This window comes from Haliotis cracherodii, unplaced genomic scaffold (genome assembly GCF_022045235.1).
Source record: "Haliotis cracherodii isolate W230 unplaced genomic scaffold, xgHalCrac1.p SCAF_2, whole genome shotgun sequence".
In the NCBI taxonomy this organism is placed as follows: Eukaryota; Metazoa; Mollusca; class Gastropoda; order Lepetellida; family Haliotidae; genus Haliotis; species Haliotis cracherodii.
The window spans coordinates 57,010,154-57,032,492 of NW_027266275.1; the positions used below are offsets into that span (position 1 = coordinate 57,010,154).

Genomic DNA, 22,339 nt, shown 5'->3' on the forward strand with positions numbered 1-22,339 from the left:
TCACATTCTGAGGAGCTGGTGCGGACACAATAGCGTTTACCTTTTCCTCTAATGGATGCAGTCCCTGTTCGTCAATCCGGTGTCCCAGGTAAGTGACTGAGTCTTTCTTGATGTGACACTTTGAAGCGTTTAGACGCAAACCTGCTTTCTGCAATCTGTCAAGGACTTCATTCAGATTCTTGTTGTGTTCTGCATCATCAACACCTGTGACGAGAATATCATCGAGGTAGACGCACACATGTGGCAAGTCGCTGAGAAGACATTCAATTGTCCGCTGGAAGATAGCAGGAGCTGCCGACACCCCAAAAGGTAATCGTTGGTACTCGTATAGACCTTTATGGGTGTTAATTGTGGTGAGTTTCTTGGAATCATCATCCAACACTAACTGCTGGTAGGCATTACTCATGTCCAATTTCGTAAACTTGCCACCACCTGAGAGTGATGCAAATAAGTCCTCAATCCTGGGTATTGGGTAACAATCTGGTTTAGCTACCTGGTTGACTGTTAGTTTGTAATCTCCACATATGCGCACTGAAGACTGATCCGACTTCAACACTGGTACGATGGGTGCTGCCCACTCTGAGTACTGCACTGGTTTTATGACACCCTGCTGCTCTAATCGTTCAAGTTCATTCTCAACCTTGTCCCTCAAGGCATAGGCCATGTTCCTGTGCTTGTAGAAGCGTGGTTGTGAAGGAATAGATATGTTAATCTTCACTTTTGTATCTTTCAACTCACCAAGTTCCTCCTTGAAGACATCAGAATGTGAGTTAAGGATACTTTGCACATCATCACAATCAACTCTGAGGATTGTTCCCCAGTCTAGACGAACATGTCGCAGCCAGTCGCGACCAAAGAGATTAGCTCTTCTCCCTTTCACTACAATCACTGGCAGTTCTGCTGACTGTTTGCCGTAGTTCACTTTCACTGAGCATGAACCAAGCAGAGGTATCTTCTCACCTAGGTAAGTACGTAACAAGGTATGAGGAGGTCCTAGTTTGGGTGGATCTTTCCCTAACGATCTGTAAGTGTCCTCATTAATCACTGAAAATGTTGCACCTGTATCCAGCTCCATGCTTAATGGCTGACCATTAAGTGCTAAATCAATAAACATTGGTGGTTCCTTCTCTCTCCTCCCAACAAAAGGTGTAGAGCTAGTCTCCATCTTGTAAATGTCATATATTTCACTTTCAACATCATCCCCAGCTGAAATGACAATGGAAATACCATGGTATACAATGGTTTACCATGGTATACCATGGTCCACAGACCATGGTCCACCATAGCCTACCACCGCCGGTAATTGGCACCACGGATTAGCATGGTATATTTGACCATGGTCTTCCACGATCAAACACAGCATGGTGTACCATGGTATACCATGGTCAAATACACCATGGTGTACCATGGTCAAATAAACCATGGTGTACCATGGTCAAATGTTCCATGGTGCACCATGGTCTACCATTGTGCACCATTTACATGACCAAATTCTGTGGTGCCAATTACCGCGGACATGGTATACCATGGTCTAGAGACCATGGTATTCCGTGGTCTACCATGGTCAGTGACCATTTACCACCAAATTCTGTGGTGCCAATTACCGCGGACATGGTATACCATGGTCTATAGACCATGGTCCACCATGGTTTACCGTGGCCTTTTCTGCTGTGACACTGTTAGACCTGCAACCATCATCAGTAAACCATGGCATTCCATGATTTGCAAGCCCACATGTGAAGTGGGCTAATAAACATTTGAGCATTTATTAACTAAATGCTGTGAATATAAAACATGTGGAAATCATGTCTAAAACTAGCTGGCATGCAACATATACAATTATCAGTTTAAATGTAAAATCATGACATTACAGATCCAGCATCCAAAATGACAAGAAAACAAAATTTCGGATCTAATTTCCTCTTTATTTATCTTTTCAGGAGATATAAATGGAAGTTACTTCAATGACTAATGATTTTCTTTGTTTGTAGTTTGATCCTCTAAGTGTACCATGTTGCTTGGGACCAATTCTAATCGCTACATGGATTGATTACTAATGAAGGACACACCATCACCACATTGGAAACTTTAGAGACTTCTTTTTTTCAACATCTTTTGAACTGTATGAATTTTGGTCGTTATATCTGAATCTGAAGTTGACGGAAATTTTGCTTTCAAAACATAAAGAAGGGCCCCATACAACCTGGAATCAAAAGGGGGTTTAGCGACCGTTTTAGAATTTGAGGCCTTGCCCGAAACACTGTGGTTTAATATGTAGATGTGGTCAAAAAGTTGAAATAATGTTATTTTGGTAGCTTGTAAAAGTTTATCACACATTGAAATAGAATCCCTGAGATGATCGATGGTGTGGCCGTTATACAGAATTGGTGATGGTGAAGGAGATGTTTCAAGAGATGGGGCATGATGAAGGGTAGATGCAAGTGGCGAAGACTCCTGAGATACAGGCTGCTGTTGAGATGCTGGCGATGACAGGGGCTGCAATGTAGTTTGTGACAAATTCAGTCTTTTGGCGGATGCCTTCTTCTTCATATTTGCAACCGTCAATTGCAGCTCCCTGACATCTGCAACTAGTTTAGCGAACTCTGCACGAGTAACAAACCTACAAAAAAAAACATAAACCACTGTCTTTGCAGTTCATAGCAAAGGGTAAAGACTAATAATAGCTGCCTCCTCCTTCATGGTATTTCATGACAATACAGTGAAAGAGAGAAGACCATTTATTTTGGACAGTTATCAAATATACATGACACATTAATAATCAGTGTGTGTGGTCCATTACAGGTTTTGTTTGTTGTTTAACGCCGCACTCAGCAATATTCCAGCTATATGATGGCGGTCTGTAAATAAGCGAATCTGGACCAGACAATCCAGTGATCGACAACATGAGCATTGATCCATGCAATTGGGGTAGATGACATGCATCAGCCAAGTCAGCGAGCCTGTTAGTTGCCTCTTAAAACAAGGTAATATTTCAGTGTGACCATTAAGTTGCATAAATTCCAAAGTAACGGTGTAAATTTTCTCACAAATAAGAAATCACCTGCTAGATAAATAAGGAACTTACTGGTCTTGTGGCTGGTCCATCCCTGGAGATGAGAGGCCTTGCATCATGTCCAAGTCTTGTCTTCTTATGTAGAGGAGAGAGAGAGAGAGAGAGAAAGAAAGACTTAGTTCCACTTCATCATTTGCATATACATTGTGTATTATATATAAGGTCAATATAATAGTTTTGGAAGCATAATCATATTTCCATGTTGACAAATGACAAGGATTAGTTCTTTAGTTAAACAGACAGCATAAATCAGCCAAAATACATCACAACCACACATAAATGACCATGTTACCTGTAGATTAACTCTTTCAACACCAGTCAACCAGAAGTGTTTACTGCTGCGACACCGAGTTCCCAGAGACTCTTGTGTGATAGATGAAGCCAACATTTATCAAAGAAAGTATCTGCTTGTAAAATATATTTGCTACTACATGTTAAACACCATTTGAAAGGTCTGATCCTATGGTTAATAAATATGAAAGTTCTGTTTTTCACATTATTAAGTTTGTTGTAAATAAAAATGTAAGTTAACACGTTGTTAACATCCAGATTAAGAACCAAGGAAGCGAAAACTTGACGACTTTCAGCAAATATAAGATTTCATAAAATTCACTTACCTATTTCTGTTTTATTTTCATTGTTTACGTAATTGGAAAATCTTTTAAAAGAATTTATAAATAGTTTCTGTCATCAGCCATTTCCCGATAACAGCGGCTGTCCGCTCAGTAACGAAGAAATACTGCCGTTTTCGAGGCTTCGTATGAATAACACATTAATCGCAGAATGGCATATGACACATTGCTAGAAAGCTTATTCCTTCATCTACACGCTCGTAACATCGCCTGTTTTTCCCCCGTAGTTATAACAAGCGATTTCATTGGATTAAAATTGGTTTCTAATGACGCTTTCTTTCCAAAATCAGCTACAAGTTTTGTGATTGGTCAATTTTGAGCACATGACCTAATGGTCAATTTTGAGCACATGACCTAATGCAGCCAATCAAATTACAGCTGTGGTACCAAGCTCGTGTTTGATAAATTTCAAAAGTTGGCGAAAGATTTTTGTTAAATCGTGTTATTCTGAAGGTTTTAAGCAGGAAATCACGATATATATTAAAAATATTAAACTTCGTGAATGTATCGTGCTAGGTTACGAGCTGTGACAAAGATTTTTCACACATATATTTTTGCATTAAACATCGTGTCCGAGCCGATAATTCAAGGTGACGAAAGCCATCGCACGAAAAGATGGAAATAATAACTTAGATGTAAGTTTGAATACTTTTAGATATACTTTTGTTGATTTTATTTATTACTTTGTATAATATATTTAAAGATTTGTTTAGAACGTCTTTATTTTGCTCTTTGACATGTGAGATGTGGACGCATTGTCGAAATTTGTGTCTGAGAATTTTATTTTCAATAACATCGCGGGAAATAGTGAATAATTTTTTAATTTATCGATAAAAAATGATAAATTGAAATGGAATATGTATTTCAGACATTGTGAAATGTGATAGATTTAATAAATGAATGATATCACAGGTAGGTCCATAAAAATATATATTATTTTGACGCGACTACGGCTTGGGTGGTTAACTGGCCTACAGTGTCTGCGGACTCAATACTTCTTGGCCGGATAACCGGCCTACGATGTTAAAAGAGTTAAGCATGACCGCAGCACTTTAGAATTTTTGCTGAAAAACATTTCAGTGATAGAAACTTACATGGATTGCATGTCATCTTCTGCTGCTGGACTAGTCGTCTCAGTTAGGATAGCTGGGACGGCATGATCATCTGGGTTTTCTTTTGTCGTTGTCTTGTCTGTGTTAAATCTTGTGAAGAAAATATGTTTTATCATACATGTTGAATAAACAAATTAAGATTTTCTTTTGCATATTAATGTCTTTAACTGCAATTTTCTGCAACAATCTGCCTTGCCTTTGGCATGAAAACTACTTTAATCATATGGAATAAAAACAAAAATGAACATTTTTAACTGTACGCTCAATTATTTGTAAGACATATTTTCACACAAAAGAATTATCAAAGAACATTGTCAGTGTTTTCATCCTTTTCTTTTGTTCATGGCATTTTGCAGTAAGCAAAACACTAGTTTCATAAAGAGCGGTAATTGATGTCACTTACTTCATTAATCTAAACTTCTTCAATGCCTTGACTGCCATTTCATTCCGTACTGCATCTGCAGGTCTCTTCTGCATTGCTTAATGAGTAGTAAAGAGAGAATGAGTACATAATACATTATTTCAATTACATCACAGCGGAATATAGGAGGAAAGTCAAAAGTAACAGGTTGTATATTATTAATGAAAAATAACAAGTTTACTTTTCGTAAGCACAGTAACACTGTAATGAGTTGTATCGTATTACAAGGAATTATCTATGATCATCATGATGTGTGGAAGTACCTACCTGTTGGTTTCACTTGGGTGCCTCCCATAAGCTCTGATGAAGCAACAGCAGTCTTCCCTATGGACAATGGGAGAAGTAGAAGGAAAAAGTCAAAGTTTGCAAATTAAACATAAGTGTCAAATTTCCGTCAAATGTTACTTTGATGAGGCCTATGAAAATGGTTGTAAACATGACCAAGTGCCACAATGTTCAAACTGTTACAGACAATCTCTAAGGACACAAATGCAAAATTATTCGCTCTGCATGGAAAAATTAAATTTTGACTGTTTACACATACCTTGTGCATGTTTGACAGGTTTTGTACTCTGCTGCTTTGGAGTTGCTTCATCTATCAACAGCAATGACATTTAAATTTAATTAGAAATAGTGACACTCTAATACTGTTATTCAAGAAGCTCTGTAAATCTGAGATACCCACCAACAGTAAAACATGGAGGCCCCACTTATCACCAGTCCCTTTTTTATCCCCTTATGCTGAGCACTAGTCAGGGAAACAACAGAACTCTGGGCTCCACAGTTCTTCACAGAAACTGTTTTCATATTCAAAATTTAACTAAATTCAACTGAACTTTTAACTGAATTTAAGATAAACATAGATTTGTCTTTACCTCTTGATGGAATTGGTCTTGTTCCAATTTTTGCCACACTCTTCAGCCATTTTCGGTCATCTGAATGTATAGGATAAATGCCACATATTAAACAACCATAACTATAAAATAAATGCTCAGCATATACAATGTTCCAATGAAACCCCTCATGGGAACCCACATGTAACAGGACCATGTCAGCTCGTATAAATCATATTTACAGTAGTATTTCTTGTATCGGAGGTGTCTGCTTTTAGATGTACTGAGAATTAATTCAATTATAAGAGTTATGAGCTAACTTCCGCCCGTATCCCCCCTCAAAATTAAATAGCATAATTAAATTAAATTCGCACATCAACACGAAAATAAAATCATCTGCGACCAATCCATTGGTCTGCGTAGGACACAATAACATCCTCTTTCGCATCCCAATGATCGATCCCGTTGTGTTGTACGGCTTACATGCGAGATCATGTTAGGGCTATTCCAATTTATTTACATTTGGAGATTTTCATAATTCCGTACCAATCAAACGCGGTGATGTCAATCACGGGAAACTTGCGGATAATTATTGTTATATTCCGTTTTTGTTTTATAAAGCTCCTACAATTTGACCGATGGCACCTGAAACCACATTAATTTGAATATATATAATTACAACAGCAAAACAATCGAGTCCGCCATCTTGGACGCCTAACCTTCGACCCAAGTAACCCGGATGTAAGTCAGTGAAAGGAGAGTTCCTTCAAGCATCGCGTGCTCATTCAAAGTTGAGCTCAGTGTCATTCGATTATCAACTTTATTACTTGCCCGTGAAGAAATCACCCATTTAATAAACATACTGCTGTATTACACATTGTCAAACAGACAGACAGAAGTTTATTCAATATTTTAAGCCACATTGTGTAATATACCAAAACGCGTGCTTCTGTACTGGGAACACGTTTCACGAACAAATATTGAAAGCTCTCAACATCCCTTGTCTTATTCAACGACATTGCGTGTGGGGATGATAGATCACCGAGAGGAGCTTATGCACACACGATGACCCCAGCAACCTTGTTGCTAGGCTGACGTCACATGGCATCGTTTCGCCGAGGGATCTTGCAACAGAATTCCACAAATTACGTCATCAGGTTTTGTGACGTGATTGTAAACTTTGAGGTGCATGGCTCCGTTTCACAAGGCGACCGTATTGTAGCGCAACGACAGTCTTTAGTCTAAAGTAAGAGTTAAAGTAAGAGTTGCATAACCTTAGCGCTACGATAATGTTTTGTGGAACGGACGCCTGAGTTGTAAAGGTGGGCCGTTGTATGGTATTAAATTCATACTTTTGACGTGTTTGAAGTATTATTCTGTGGCAAATATAATAAATGGCAAGTAATATATAAGATACTAAACTCGCTCCCGTGTGAAACCAATTTTTATGAAACTCGTGAATGGTTGTGGTATCTGACGCGCTTTCGCTCGTCAGATACCACAACTATTCATTCGTTTCATTAAATTAGTATTACACGGGAGCGAGTTTAGTATTCTATATTTAATGACTTACAGAAACAGATAATCGAAAACACTAGGCAACATCAACTTAGCGGCGATGAACATTCGTGCAATTATTGAAACGAGCTGGTACCAAAACGTCATCAAGTAGTTTTTGTTTTTAAAAAGGGCCCTAAGATGTTTTCGCTGTGTGCAATAATTCAACAAGGAATATGTAGTGAACGTGAAAAGTGACTTACCGCATAATGCCACGATCTCCCCTCCAAACTCGCCTTGGAAGCCAGGACATTTTGAACGCACGGTGTCCCCAACCTTGTACAAATGGTATTCCTTCCTTGGGAACACAATCGAACTCAAGGGCACATCAACCGTTGTATTGTCATCGAAGTCAACCAGAGCAAATACTTTTGTACTCATTCTGAAGATCAGCTTGTGAAATACACGTACATGTACCGAAAGAAGATGGCGGATAAAAGTTGTTAGGTTTCGCGCTTCTTGCGTGTCACTATTTGTATGGACGCCCATTAAGACCATCCCATGTGTTCTGTGCCATATTTGGTTTGTTCAAGAATGATTTTGAAAATTATTTGGAATCCGTTCAAAATGTCACTTTAATTTCTTGAACATTTAAGATAACATTTTGAATAATCGAAATACCTTCAATAATATTCAGTATAGCCTTCAATAATGTGTGTGGTTTACACTACGGTCATGGTGATCCTGTCGGTCGTTAGATACGGTTTAATGAATTGTGCGGCCAGGCTCAGTGATGTTGTCATCGTACACTGAAAACGTGGGATGTTCCTTGTCCATACGTCATTATCTAACGACCGTGGTACTTTTCAAAGGATAAGGCAATTTATTTTTAACTTTTCCAATGCAGTTGCCCGTATGCCCAATAACATTCACGGCATCGTTATTTACAGTTCTTTATGCACGAAGTGCAACGGTTGCATGTCTGTAATGCTTCCTGCATGAAGACTTTAAAAGATGGGAAGAAAAAGGTCTTCGAAATCTTCGAAAATCCTTCCGATATACTACAATACGGAATTTGATGTGAATAGGGACATTTATCGTTATTGTTTCCTTAGCGAGAAGATATTCTACAGGCCGGCGAATGGGTTGAAATGTTCATTCTATTTTGAACAAAGCTGTAAAATTGATAACCAGCCTCACCTGCGAAAGCGTAGCTGTGGACTACGCCGCATCTACTGTCCGATATCTATAAGGGTCGCTTACACCCATAAGTATGTTTATAAAAGCAAATATTATGGGGTCTTGGGTGTATTAACAGTTCCACTTTACATACTTTGTTGGAACTGTTTGATTGACATTCTAGAAGTAGCATTCTCTACTTGGCCATCCGTCAACTTCTAAGAAATGCCTATCAACAATTCTAGAAGTTGGTAAGTAAGAAAACTTTATTTAAGAACTTTATGGATAAACAACTTCTGGTTTATTAATATAGCGATCATTATTACCCCGGTCAATACATCAGTGTGCAATCGATTTGTCATTCTCAGCTCCCTGGAGAGTATACAACCAAAAAGCTCTGTATTAGCAACCAGTAGTGGGTGTCGGATAGTTAAAGTGTAGTAGTGCACAGCTACGTAAATTTTCACAGCTAGACCGACGACGGACTTTTTGGGCTTCCATACAAGGCACTGGTCACCATCAACCGAAATTGGCCTTGACGTCCAGCCTGGTCCCCTGGGTATGTTGCGCTGGCGCTACACAGGAAATGACTGCACAATATAGCGGTCTCTACGAGACAAACAAACGCGGCAGAAAATACATATATCAAAAAGAGAAATGTTGACGTTAATCGGTTGTTAGATTTTTTTCTGATAATTTTCACACCGACTGTTGATACGTCCTTTGTTAAATTATTTGAGCTGTTTCAAGACACGAAAGTCGTCACATACGTGAACAATGACACACAAACCATTCTCAACAGCGTTTATATTTCGTGTCAAGCCACTATTGTTACAAAACTGTAAACTTCATACATTAGCGTCTATATTTTAGCAGAGACCATACACTCTGATTTTAGCAAGTATGAGTACGTATAACCGTCACTGGCTGGTCAGTTTAGCGCCAGCGCAGCAAAACCAGAGAACCAGGCTGCTTGACACCGTGCATGCCCGTATCGTATTCCGTGCGGCACCGCTCTTTTGTTGGAAGACTACGGACAATGGAGAAGGTGGCAGCAAGAAAGAAAATCTGTAAAACCTTGTGCCTTGTTTTGCTACATTTCACATGTTGAATAACCAGGGAGGAGTTGTTGGAGAAATACAGACATCTTTGCCCGGGACACGAGTTTGCAAAGGATGGATAACAACGGTGAGTGCAATATAACATTTTTGTCAGTCATTCTGCCAGTTTTTGTGTTTACCATGTGTGTTTGGCGCGTAAACTAAGCCGGATATGGAAATCAGCCGTACACACGTATGTAAGACTCCCGCCTGTATATATATTTTATCAAAAGGATTGAGGGGCAATGCAAAGGACATATAATAACTTCGGTTGCTACGAGCGGAAGTCATTCCCCACGTGTTTTTTCTTCCAAGTCTAACGGTGATGAAGATGAATACCCAATAATGTGACTACCGTAAGTGATTTTGATACAATTATGGGACGAAATAGTATTTTAATTACAAAAAGCGGGGTCATAGGGCGGCACTTTGGGAATATATATGTTACCTGACACTTTTTACGTATGGAACAGTTTGACAAGTCACCTTTCAGGATTCCCGCGGTCATGCAAAAGAAATATGTTTACATGTACGTAATAGTCAAACTACAACAAATATGCCTTTTACCGAGTATCAACATGGCAGTTATGAAATGAGTATCCATTCTATGACAACCAATGTTCGTTCCAAGGCGTCAATGGCAATAATCTGATCGTGGTTGTTGTAAACAGTGATGACTAACGGTGCGTTGTGCCATCTTCCGATCTCCGTTCAGACACCAAATCGCCAAAATATTATTCGAATGAAGATGTGACTGACATTAATAACAGAATATCTAGATTACAAATATAACTTATATACAATGAACACTTTTTACGGCGAGATGGTGTAACAACAGGTTTTCTTGATAATCAATGCTGATTTCTTTATGTGATGTTTCAAACGATGAAGATGTGTCTTTGTTGGAAACATAATGAAATTTCTGTGAACCATTGTTTACCACAAAGCGAGTCCGTGGCATTGTAAAGTTTGTTACAGCGTGGGACGGCTGTAATGCTGTTTTGTACAGTACGTTTTGGGGCAATTGAAAATAGGCTGGTACAACCAAAATGAAGTCTGCCATAATTTAACAATACGATTTAAAGAACTTGAAACAGTATGTACAAAAATTAAGAAAATGTTGCCTCAATTATTGTTTATTTTTCACATATGTTTTTCAGAGATTTCCCACAAAGAAGACTGTTTCACAGTGACTTCCATAAATGGCAGAGAAAAGTACACCTGCAAAATATGTGGCAAGACACTATCAAGAAGGCAACGCATTCTGACACATTTGAATTGTGTTCATAAGAAAAGTAAGTTAGAAGGTATCAGATGTGCCCTCTGGTTTTAGTTTACCTCCAAAGAGTTTCTGAGAAAGATGAGGTTTACCATTCTTACTGTAGGAGCCCACTAAAGAGAACTGGGCATTGAAACTGACTTGTTCATTACAATACATTTAATCATACTCTGATGTGTTTATCGTTTTGCATGCACATCGACATCCAAATCCAATGTAGCTTTGATGAATCTACAGGCAGCCTAGCCCTACACTGAAAACACACAGTTTCTCTATCTGTTACCAACATGATTTTCAATCATGAGAATGTGGCCAAAAACTCTGTGACAGTAAATAGTAGATTTTAAGTCACAGTAGGTGAACATTAAGTTTCTCCATCTGATTAATTGTATGTCACATAACATATATACAGATTACAGGTACCCTTGAAGACCTAATGTATCCTAACATCTACACTTTGTTTGTAGGTCCATTAAAGAGAGTGTATGGGAGATATGAATTTGATTCGACAGTGCCAATTCCAAAGCGCACTGCGATGCGACATCAAGCTTCTGCAAAGGCTCATGAAACTTGCATACCTGATGCCGCCTCATTGCCGGACCCTCTGCATGAGACAGCAGAAAGTGTCACCTTCTGTGAAGCATCAACGTCAAGTTCCTCTAATGCTGAAGGTAATACTCCATTGGACTTTCAATACCTGGAAACCGCAGATACAAGCAGTGACTGTGATCAAAGTTGCAGTCCTAGTAGTTGCAGTAGCACAGATGATGATGAAGATGAGAACAGTGGTGATGAAGAGGTGGATGACCATGTTGAGTCTGAAACTTGTGAAGTTATTGCAGATGATCATGTTTCTCAGCAAGCAACATCAACCAGCTTTTCTCCACAAGAGATTAATACATTGTGTATGATTTCATATTTACTCAGATTCAATGTGAGTGGATGCCAGGCAAAGGCTCTGATGAATTTGTTGTCAATTTTGTGTCCACAATCAACCAAGTTTCACACACTCACAGTGAATGATGTACTAGCTTATGGTGACATTTCTAAAATTAAATCTAAACATTATTGTTCCATATGCAGTAATGTATTTCCAGAGGATCCAGATGTGTATCAGTGTACCATAGGTGGCTGCCAAGGATATAGGTATCGAGGTCCACTTTCATCTCAAACTAGATCAACCAGAGAACCCAGAAATGTGTTTGTAATGGGGGATACAGAAATGCAGTTGAAGTATCTCCTGGAAAAGAAAGATGTATGGGATGCAATTGAAAGTGTTAAGTCAAGTAACTCTGCTGATTTGACTGATGTAGTTGATGGAGAAAGCTACAGGGCACTTTGTGAAGAAGGCATGTTCCTTGCAGATCCACACAATATAAGCACAGTATTTAATACTGATGGAATTCCCCTCTACAACTCATCTAAGGTGAAGCTATGGCCAATATTTTTGGCCGTCAATGAATTGCCACCATCTCAGAGATTTGCAAGGGAAAATATCCTGATAGCAGGAATTTGGCAAGGCAAAGGTCATCCACCATTTGAACAATACATGTATGCATTTGGCGAGGAAATGTGTAACTTGTATGAGAATGGCATATCAATCCAGCTTTCTGCTGCTCGTGATCCCTTTGTTGTAAAAATGGCAGTTGTACTTGCAACAATGGATCTTCAAGCCAAAGCATACGTTTTAAATATGACAATGCACAATGGAAGCTTCGGATGCAGCACGTGTGAGGAAGAAGGGGAAACTGTGACTCAAGGAAGAGGGTATGCTCGCCATTACCCCTACAAACCTTCTTCTGAAAGACCTGACAGTAGAAACTCTGATGATATCAAATATCACAAGGGACCACAAGCAACAAAGACCAATCGTCTCAAAGGTATTTGTGGCATGACAGGCCTGTCATCTATGCCGTGGTTTGATGTTGTCCTCGGAGTAGTACCCGATTACATGCATGGAGTCCTCTTGGGAGTTACCAAGAAGATGTTATACATGTGGTTGTCACCAACAAGTAATGGTAAACCATATTTTGTAGGAAAAGACATTAGAACTATTGCCAACAGATTGAAAAATATTTGCCCACCAGATTATGTGGAGCGCTTGCCAAGAGACCTGGAAAAGAATTACAACCATCTGAAAGCAACAGAACTCCAGGCATGGTTGCTTTTTTATTCAATTCCATGCTTAAATGGTATATTGGATACTGTATACTTGGAACACTTCGCTCATCTGTCTGAGGGAATACACATTCTCCTTGGAGATAGGATTAGCGAGGTCGATCTTGACAGGGCTGAGACATTGCTTGACCATTTTTACTCAAAGTTTGGAGAACTCTATGGAGAAGGTAGCTGTGGCTTGAATGTTCACAATATTGGTGTTCATCTTGTGACCTTTGTAAGGAAATGGGGACCGTTGTGGGGATGGAGTTGTTTCCCATTTGAGGACATGAATGCTGACATTTTGAAAGCTGTCCATGGCACAGGTGATGTTACCTGTCAATATCTTCGCCTGAAAGAACTAAGAATGAAAATGTCTAACATCAGTCTGGAGGGAGTTGATGAAAAGACGTCAGATTTCATTCACAGTATGAAATCAGGCAACAACAAGTGTTGGAGAGGATTAAAGAAAATGAAGAACTGCCATATAGCAGGACAGCCAAAACCTGTAACCAGCGTACCATGCCCAGATAGAGAGATTTTGTGTGTCACAAATGCCCCAGACTTTTCAAGTTTGAGGAAATTACAGCGAGTTATGGCAAACCAAGAAAAGCTTTACTCACAAGAGTATACACGAATGAAGAAAAGAGTATGCTATGCTGTTCGGTGTAACAATGGCAACATTGTTAAAGTAATGTTTTTTATTCTCAATGTTACAAGCCAAATGGTGTTTGCTGTTATCAAGAAAATGGCATTGGCACCAAATTGCTATTTGTTTGATTCATGTGGTTTCCATTTGATTCAAGTTGAAGACACTGATGTGATTCAAGTTGTTCCTGTTGATGACATCATGGAGAAGGTATTCCTGATAAACATTGAACATGTATCTTATGTGGCATTGATGCCTAATATTATTGGTCATGGAGTTTTTAAATGAAACACAAAATTGTTGCAATAGGAATTATTAATGACTTTTGAAGACAGAAGTAAGCATTGTTGGCTTTTGTAACTGGCACCAAATACTTATATATTTGGTTTTGTAGCAGGATTAGAAGCCCTGAGCAGAAGTTGCACTATTCAGTAGAGTTATTACCCAGAGTTAGAAATAACGGAGTTCATAGAACTCTTAGAGCCCTAGTGCAAATATCACTTCATGAGCATCAGTGGATTGTTTACATCATTGGACAGCATTGTTGACGACTTTCAAATTTTTCTTGTGAAATATCTAGAATGATGTCAACAATCTTCAGCTATGATGTTTCTAGAGTGACATCATTTCCCAATAGTGGTTTTCTTAGACACTCACGTTTGAAACGGATTTTACGTAACTTGTGTAAGAACTCATGTATCTCGCACTTGAAATATAGGAATTATGACAATCATTTCATAAAATCAGTGTGACACACATTCTCTTATAATAATGTCTGTACATATATCTTCAGTTTATGCTAATATTGTTTACTAAACAGTGATTTGATATTACCAGTTAGTGTTTTGTTGCCTATTAATGTATGACTCCATATTGGATATAGATTTTGTGGCTCATTAAAACAATATAACAAAGTGAACCCTGTATCATTATTTTTCATCTAAATCTGGACCTATTTGTGTTATTAAATATTAATAACACATGCTATAAATCATGAGTTCATAGAAAGGAAGGCTATATGTTTGAATTGAGATTACTTGCTTCAAAAGTTTCTGTCGAAATGGTTTCCGCAACAAAAAACATTTAGTAGAACACATTTAATTTTCATATGTCTGTGATTGTGAGTGAGTTAGTCAACTCTAAATTTGCACAATGAATACAAGTATCAAGGACAAAGAACATGTAACATACTAGTATGTGTAAATGAATTTTCATTAAGGCCAACATATTAATTTCTGGTGAAAATAACTTTCATCTGCCACTGACTAACATGTTCTTACCAATGTTATTGAGACAATAGTCCTGCACCATGACTGTTGAATAGATATCTTTTATGAAAAGAAAAACAATCGAGATATGTATACAAAAGCAAGTCTAGCCAGCTCTAGCTTGCTCTATTCCACATATGAAATCATCATCGGGAAAATTATTTGTTTAATTCTAGAGTCGAGAGGGGTTGTGTAATATAAGATTTCATAGACTCAAAGTAAGTCTTTTGATACAATTATGAAACAGTCACTTGCATTTTTTATCAGTTTGAAATAAGCACAAGCTTGCTGAACATGCCTATGTAAATAATGACCATGGTCCACCTCCACTGGCTTTGTGTGAGATGAGCATGATCTATCATGGTAAAGTCTTCAATGACCATGGTCTACCATGGTTAGTTTCTATATGACCATGTTCATCCATGCCTCTGTCTTAAATGACCATGGTCATATCTTTAATAACAATGGTCTACCATGGTAAAGTCTTCAATGACCATGGTCTACCATGGTTAGTTTCTATATGACCATGTTCATCCATGCCTCTGTCTTAAATGACCATGGTCATATCTGTAATGACCATGGTCTACCATGGAAAAGTCTTCAATGACCATGGTTTACCATGGTTTATGGTGACCATGGTCTTAAATGACCATGGCGTAACATGGTTACCATGGTACACCATGGTGTACCATGGTAAGAAATAAAAGTGACCACAGTTTAGCACGGTTTAGCATGGAATACCATGGTAATACCATGGTATTCGATGCTAAACCGTGGAGACCATGGTTTACCATGGGCACATTTCAGCTGGGTCATAGTTATCCGGAGTGACCTGATTTGTCGCTGAACGCTTGTGCTGACCCCGACTTCGACCTTGACCTCTAGATCGATACGAGCCACGTCCACAACGATAACCTTTACTATTCTGTGACTGACGACATACCTTCCCAATGTGGCCAATCTTACCACAATTGTAACACTTTGAGGTACGAAAATGACAGTCCGGAGATTTGTGATTTCGTAAACCACATCTGTCACATGGCAGGTAGACAGGAGCATGTTGAGATGATGACATCCTGTGCATGTTACCCCCTGTAGCTGCTGAAACACTTGAAGCACCAACTTTAATATCTTCTACATTCTTTGCTGCCAATTCCATTGACTGTGCTAGTGTATAAGCCTTATTGTAATCCAGAGCTTTCTCTGCTAATAATCTCCTCTGTATTGCATCATTATTAATGCCACAAACTAGTCTGTCTCTAAGTGAATCATCAAGAGTAGTACCAAAGTCACATGTACTTGCCAATTTGCGCAACTCGGAAGCATACGCTGCAACACTCTCTTGAGACTTTCTATCCCTCTTGTGAAATTTAAGTCTTTCAACTATCACTGACGGTGTTGGGTGTTGATGATTGCGCATGACTTTCACTATCTCAGCAAACCTCATTTCCTTAGGTTTCGTAGGAGCGCACAAATTCCGGAGAAGTGTGTAGGCTGTCTTACCCATTTCACTAAGCAGAATAGCCCGTTTCATCTCATCATCCTCGTCATCAACACCTCTAGCCGTAAAGTACAAGTCTAACCTCTCACAATAAATGTCCCAGCTGTCAGTCTCTGTATTAAATTCGTCGATCTTCCCGGAGGTAGACGACGCCATGTTTATGGAGTGAGTGAAACACGACGGACGTTAATCACACAAAATGTCCACAAAAAACGCTAAGACATCCAGTTTTACCTCGTCGCCAATTTATGTGATGACTTTGGCAGCTACAACAAACACTCGGCTTTCCAGGGAAAGGTTGTATTCTCTCATTACATGTCAATACACTCTGTCAAGTGTAGTCGGCAGCCATGTGGTCTGCTAGCGCTCAAAACACACTTCCGGCGCTGTTACACGTGCGCACTCATTTATATAGAGACATCGTATGGATAAAGCGAGTGACTGGTTATATGATACTAAAACGCTACAAACACACTTTCTATAGGTTTACAATTAGTGGTAGCATCACTCAGATTAACTAATGGGTTCCTATTTGGCATTTCTTGTGTATGGGGTAATTATTTAATTTGAATCCATGTTTGAAGTGGGGTGAAATGTGTGTTATGAAATATGCATGTAGCAGCCCAGCAAGAGGAGTGATCAGTTGATTTACTTTTTTGTATTCCTGGGCATCAAAGAATCAACAGAAAATGTGTTGATTGATTAATCACTGTTATCTTGCTCAGTGGATTTGTCAAAAGTAAGTGTTTGCATGTGTATGTTTACTATAGCAGACAGAATACACTCATGTCATGGTGTAAAGTGCTAAAACAACATTCTTTGTTCAAGGATTAACTGATAATACATTGATTGATTGCTCATTGTTATCTAACTCAATGGATTCTTTTTAAGACCCTTTGACATTATGAAAATAATGGTTACGTGGACTCTCTCAGCTGACCATTGAGACTTTAAGCACCTTTGTGAAACACCTGAAACAAACTTAGTGTTCAGTTGAAAATTATATCCAGAAACATTATATGTATTTTGAAATATTTGATTGTTACAAAGACTTGTGACATCAGATAACTTTCTGTGTAGTGCTGCAGATGTATGGGATATTGTTCCTTTATGTGGAAAGGATACATTCCTCGGACCAGGTAACTACCTGATATCATACATTTTACTTTGCTGGGTTGTAATTATGATCTTTGCCTTTGTTTTTATTCATTTGCTGTAGCATTGAACAGATTTATTCTTGTTCCTTGGGAAGTTCTTTGATGCGGAACAGACATTGTTTTCACAATCCTTTTCGTTTGTAGATGGGTATAAGGTTGTGTCAGTGTGACAACCTCAATGTGAACTGTTATGTGAACTGTGATATTAACTTTAACTGAACTTTAAGTGGCGAATATGTTAAAACAATGGATTTAAGGGATGGATGAATTAAAATGTTGAATGAAATAAAGTAAAAGAGGGTATCAAGCATCTTGAGTCATATCTTTTGTTTATAATAAGACAAGTCCATTTTCATGATAGGGGTTAATTACCTGATTAACATGTGCAACCAGGTATGACATTGTTGTTTTAAGGTGTCTCACAACTGGGCTGTCTTACTAATGGGATGAGTCTGTATATGTTACAGTCAATGTGTAAATTGTGATTCACTCCGGCAATTTATAAAATGTCTAAATATTTCAGTGTTGTACAAATTGACTGAAACATTTGTCCATTGACAGATTGACTAAACATCATTACGAGGTTTAAAAGGGCTTAAAACATCACAATAGGCTAATTATGCTGGGATTAGAAGCCCAAATTATAGAAACGTACTTTGACTTTCGTTTTCTTTTAATCCTATCATTTTCAGTCACTGGGTGGACAGATTTTTCTGTTAATTCATACAATAACTGAATGTTTAGACGTTTAAGAAATTGCCTCAGTGAAAATTTTACACATTTTTACTATATAATATACACATGATAAAATAAGCAATGCTCAGGTGAAATATTTATTTTTTGTTACAAATCAAAATAGTACCGTAAACAAAAATCGCACATTACCAAGCAAGTGACTTTATCAAAACTTTGTCACAATTACTGATGCTACCAACAAAGATTCCAACATTTCCTTGTTATTTTCATTAAACACTAAACTGTATTTCATTTTGTTGATTAATGTGACCATACACCCTTATACGATCAAAGAAAGCAACAAATGTGCTTACGAATGGAGCAGCACAGGTCGCGAACTAGTATAGATTTCTGCTATATCATCCAGGTACTCATGGTGAAAAAAACAATAACAAAGGCAACAACCAGTCCCAGGGAATTGCTGTAGATCAGTGCATCTTTAATCCTAATAATGTATCAGTAGTTTTATAGGCTTTGATTCTTAAGTATTAGTTGCATAAGTGATATCTTGTGATCCCTCCACGATTGCATCCTCCCATTCTCAGTCAGCTTGTAACAAATATACCCGATTTATATTCTTAGGTCACCCTCACATACAGTGTTGGAAGTGCAGAGAATGAACCTGTACAGAGGACAATCGCTGTCCCCTCTGTCTCCCTCTCTCAAAGAAAGCCTTTATGCTATCACTAAGGCTCAGAGGAAGGATGCCGCCAAGAGAAAGGTTGATGATGTTATCTCCCACACTGATAAACAACCAACCCCTCCGCCTGATCAACCGTCCAACATTCCATTGTCGTCTGTGCCGCCAGCACATCCAGAGTTTGCTGTCGCCCTGCTGGAGCAATGATTTGCTCAGCAGAAGTCCGAGATGATCTTCATGTTTGAATCGTCCATCAATCGTCTCTATCGCTGGAGGTAGAATGGCTGAAAAGACTCAATTACAAGTCCAGCTACCAACCAGCCGTCCACCTCCAAACAGCCGTCTTCTGTACACTCACGAGTAGCAAGACCATCCAGGTCCCCGCACGTCTTTACCAACCGTCTGACTAAGCCAGCAAAGAAGCAATCTCATTCTTTTCTCACGACTGCACAGGTTATTCAGCCTCCCAACACGTTGTTAAGAAGTCAGCCTCACCACCGTCCAACTTTCATACCACCATACGATGCATGTACGGACCGCTTGGATTATCATCTGGTAATGGGAGTATCCTCTCGACTATCCTTCTATGGCACATCCAGCATGTGGACAGATATTGCCAGTTATTGACAACCTTAGACGATGACCCGCACGGACATTATGTAGGACCCACTTAGCTATATAGACTCTTACCGTTTAGATGACCAGCATACAACGGCCTCCCACATCCCATCTGATTCTGAACGGGAAGTTGAGGAATAATTTCAGGAAGTTGAGACTTCTCCACCATAGGAATTTGGCACTCCTTTAGCCTTTGTGGATTTACTAGACACTCTCTGCCATTACATGCCAAAATTAACTCCCTGTATGGTCCAGTCTATTCCATCACTAATGCATGAAAATGTGGGCAGTCACGACCCAGTGCCATCTCGCATCCACCCGTGAACGAGTTTTGTGCAAGGGATTATTGGCTGTGCCTCAGACAATTTTTGAAAACTTCGACATGATGACAGACTGTCTCTCCCTAACTCAAAGAGAAGATTGTATCAGACACACGAGTCACTATTCCCAGAGACTCTAGAGTTGGACCATGATTTTCTTAGTCAAGAATCCAAGCATGAGAGTGTCTCTACCTGCGAATTGGGACAATAACCTATCCTTCGCCAGCAAATTTTGATGGTTTGTAGCAGGAGTTTGTCACGCCATCCCTCAACTATTACCAGATTATGACGATACTGTAATATTCTCACGCCTTAGGAATGATTTTTTAGCACTTGAACTAGCCCTAGGCTGTTGCTGCCTCCGATGAATAAATAATGGAGATCGACATTCTGTGTTCCATCTTGTATTTATTGCCTTACATACACGGTTGGTACATCCGGTAAAACAGGGGGTCCCGACGGCTAGGTCGCAAAGGGAGATTACTCTAATATGTTATACACCATCACAGCCACTAGTGGCATAATGCAGTATGATAACAGTACAGATACCACCGTACCTATTCAAGTAGATCAAGCAGGACTTCTCCACAGCCTTTTAGATGCAATCATCGAAATGCAGCAGCAACTTCTCACGATGCAAGTCTGGACGTCTTCTCAATTCATTTGGCTACAATGCCAACAGCTCTCAGATTAGATCCAGGCTGTATCTTCACAGGCCAAGAAGATGTTCATGATGTTCACCTATCATGGCCCCTACGATGTTTAACCATCAACTTGGGAAGAGAGGTTTCAAGTATCTACTATCAACCTTCCAGTTAGAACTTACGAATCATCTATAAGACCAAGAGATCATTCTAGAAATGCCCACTTCTGTGAACCACCCCGGGAGTATATCCCTACTGGCAAAGAATCATCTCAACCATTCAGACGAAAGCAGATTGTTCACAGTATCATCCCAACTATTTTCGTCAATCAGACTATAAACATTGGGGATCCAACAGAATAGGGTTGTGACCAGGTACGCAAACTGAACTCGAGTACCCGGCAGACAATACCCGAAACGGACTCAAGTACCCGTAGTTCAATGTTGTCCCACTTGTTTGTAATACTTTTGCGAATAAAAGGTCATCAAACATCTATTGATCTATTCTAAGGTATTATGTTTTTTATTAAATGCCTGCATGGCTTATCTAAAACCACAAGTGATGCAGAATATCAAAGTAATCTGGCGCCAGTCATTGAGCACTGTCACCAAAACAGGCGAGAGCGGGAAACGGCAAGATCACATGACTGCCTGACACGTGAGTCTTGACATGGGTGATAAATCGATATGTGTCTGAGTGATCTAGGCTTGTATTGTAATTTGTAACATTGCACTATTTCAGTATTTCGTAAAATAATTTTGACATTAATGACAAACACAAGTAACATTAGATTTCACATTTTTATTGAACAGATCAGCAAATTATTGAAAACTGTTTCGTTTTATGTTAAAATAGTCCAACAGAACAACTTTTCTTTTTTTATCGTGCTGAAGCATAAAGACAAACTTGCAACTTTGAACAACCTAATTTGCTTTTTGCCCGAACAAAAAATCAGTGATCATGAAAAGTTATCAAACAAATTTTAACTAACACTTGTGGAATGTCATTTGTGATTTCTTATCACCACAACATGGACTTTCTCATTGTACGCCTGTCTAATGGAAAGTACTAAATCAGATCTGGTAAGTATAATATCTAGACTAGTGAGAACGGACTTAATTCATGATGATTGCATAACTAAATCTCATCATCACTGCCAGAACTGCCCAGCGATGGGAGGGCCGGCAACATAGGAGTGTCTGTATGTTTAGTGTCTGTTGACTCTGTTCCGGGTTCAGCCCCGGATGGAGCATTATTACAAACGCTGACGTCCGCAGCTGCAGCCAACATAGAGGGAGAGGCATCAGAAATGGTTGGCTTTTTCAAAACTTTCCTCAGGTTTTTGTTCAGGAAAATAATTGCATCAAAATACGCCCAAACATTTGAACGTTTGTCCGCTGTGTCATCCATTTCGAACTTAACTTATGAGTTACGAGGCGATCTCCCCTGAACGGGTACTCGAGTCCTGAAAATTGGACTCGAGTCCTAAGCTACCCGACCCGTTATCGGGTACTCGAGTACCCG

The 22,339-nt window shown here is 39.1% G+C and overlaps 2 protein-coding genes across 2 annotated transcripts in view; one reads left to right on the top strand and one right to left on the bottom strand.

Moving 5' to 3' along the window:
• The window catches only part of LOC139468275 (uncharacterized), a 235,319-nt gene that overhangs the window by 115,914 nt on the left and 97,066 nt on the right, over positions 1 to 22,339 (top strand). The gene's annotated exons all lie outside the window — the stretch shown is intronic.
• Positions 1,867 to 8,009, bottom strand: LOC139469069 (uncharacterized). The gene is made up of 8 exons (XM_071251196.1): positions 7,832 to 8,009; positions 6,114 to 6,173; positions 5,783 to 5,833; positions 5,506 to 5,562; positions 5,221 to 5,296; positions 4,800 to 4,907; positions 3,086 to 3,148; positions 1,867 to 2,620 (listed from the first exon to the last, which is right to left on the bottom strand). The coding sequence occupies exons 1-8, from the start codon at positions 8,007 to 8,009 to the stop codon at positions 2,089 to 2,091; spliced, it is 1,125 nt and encodes a 374-aa protein (XP_071107297.1). The 3' UTR covers positions 1,867 to 2,088.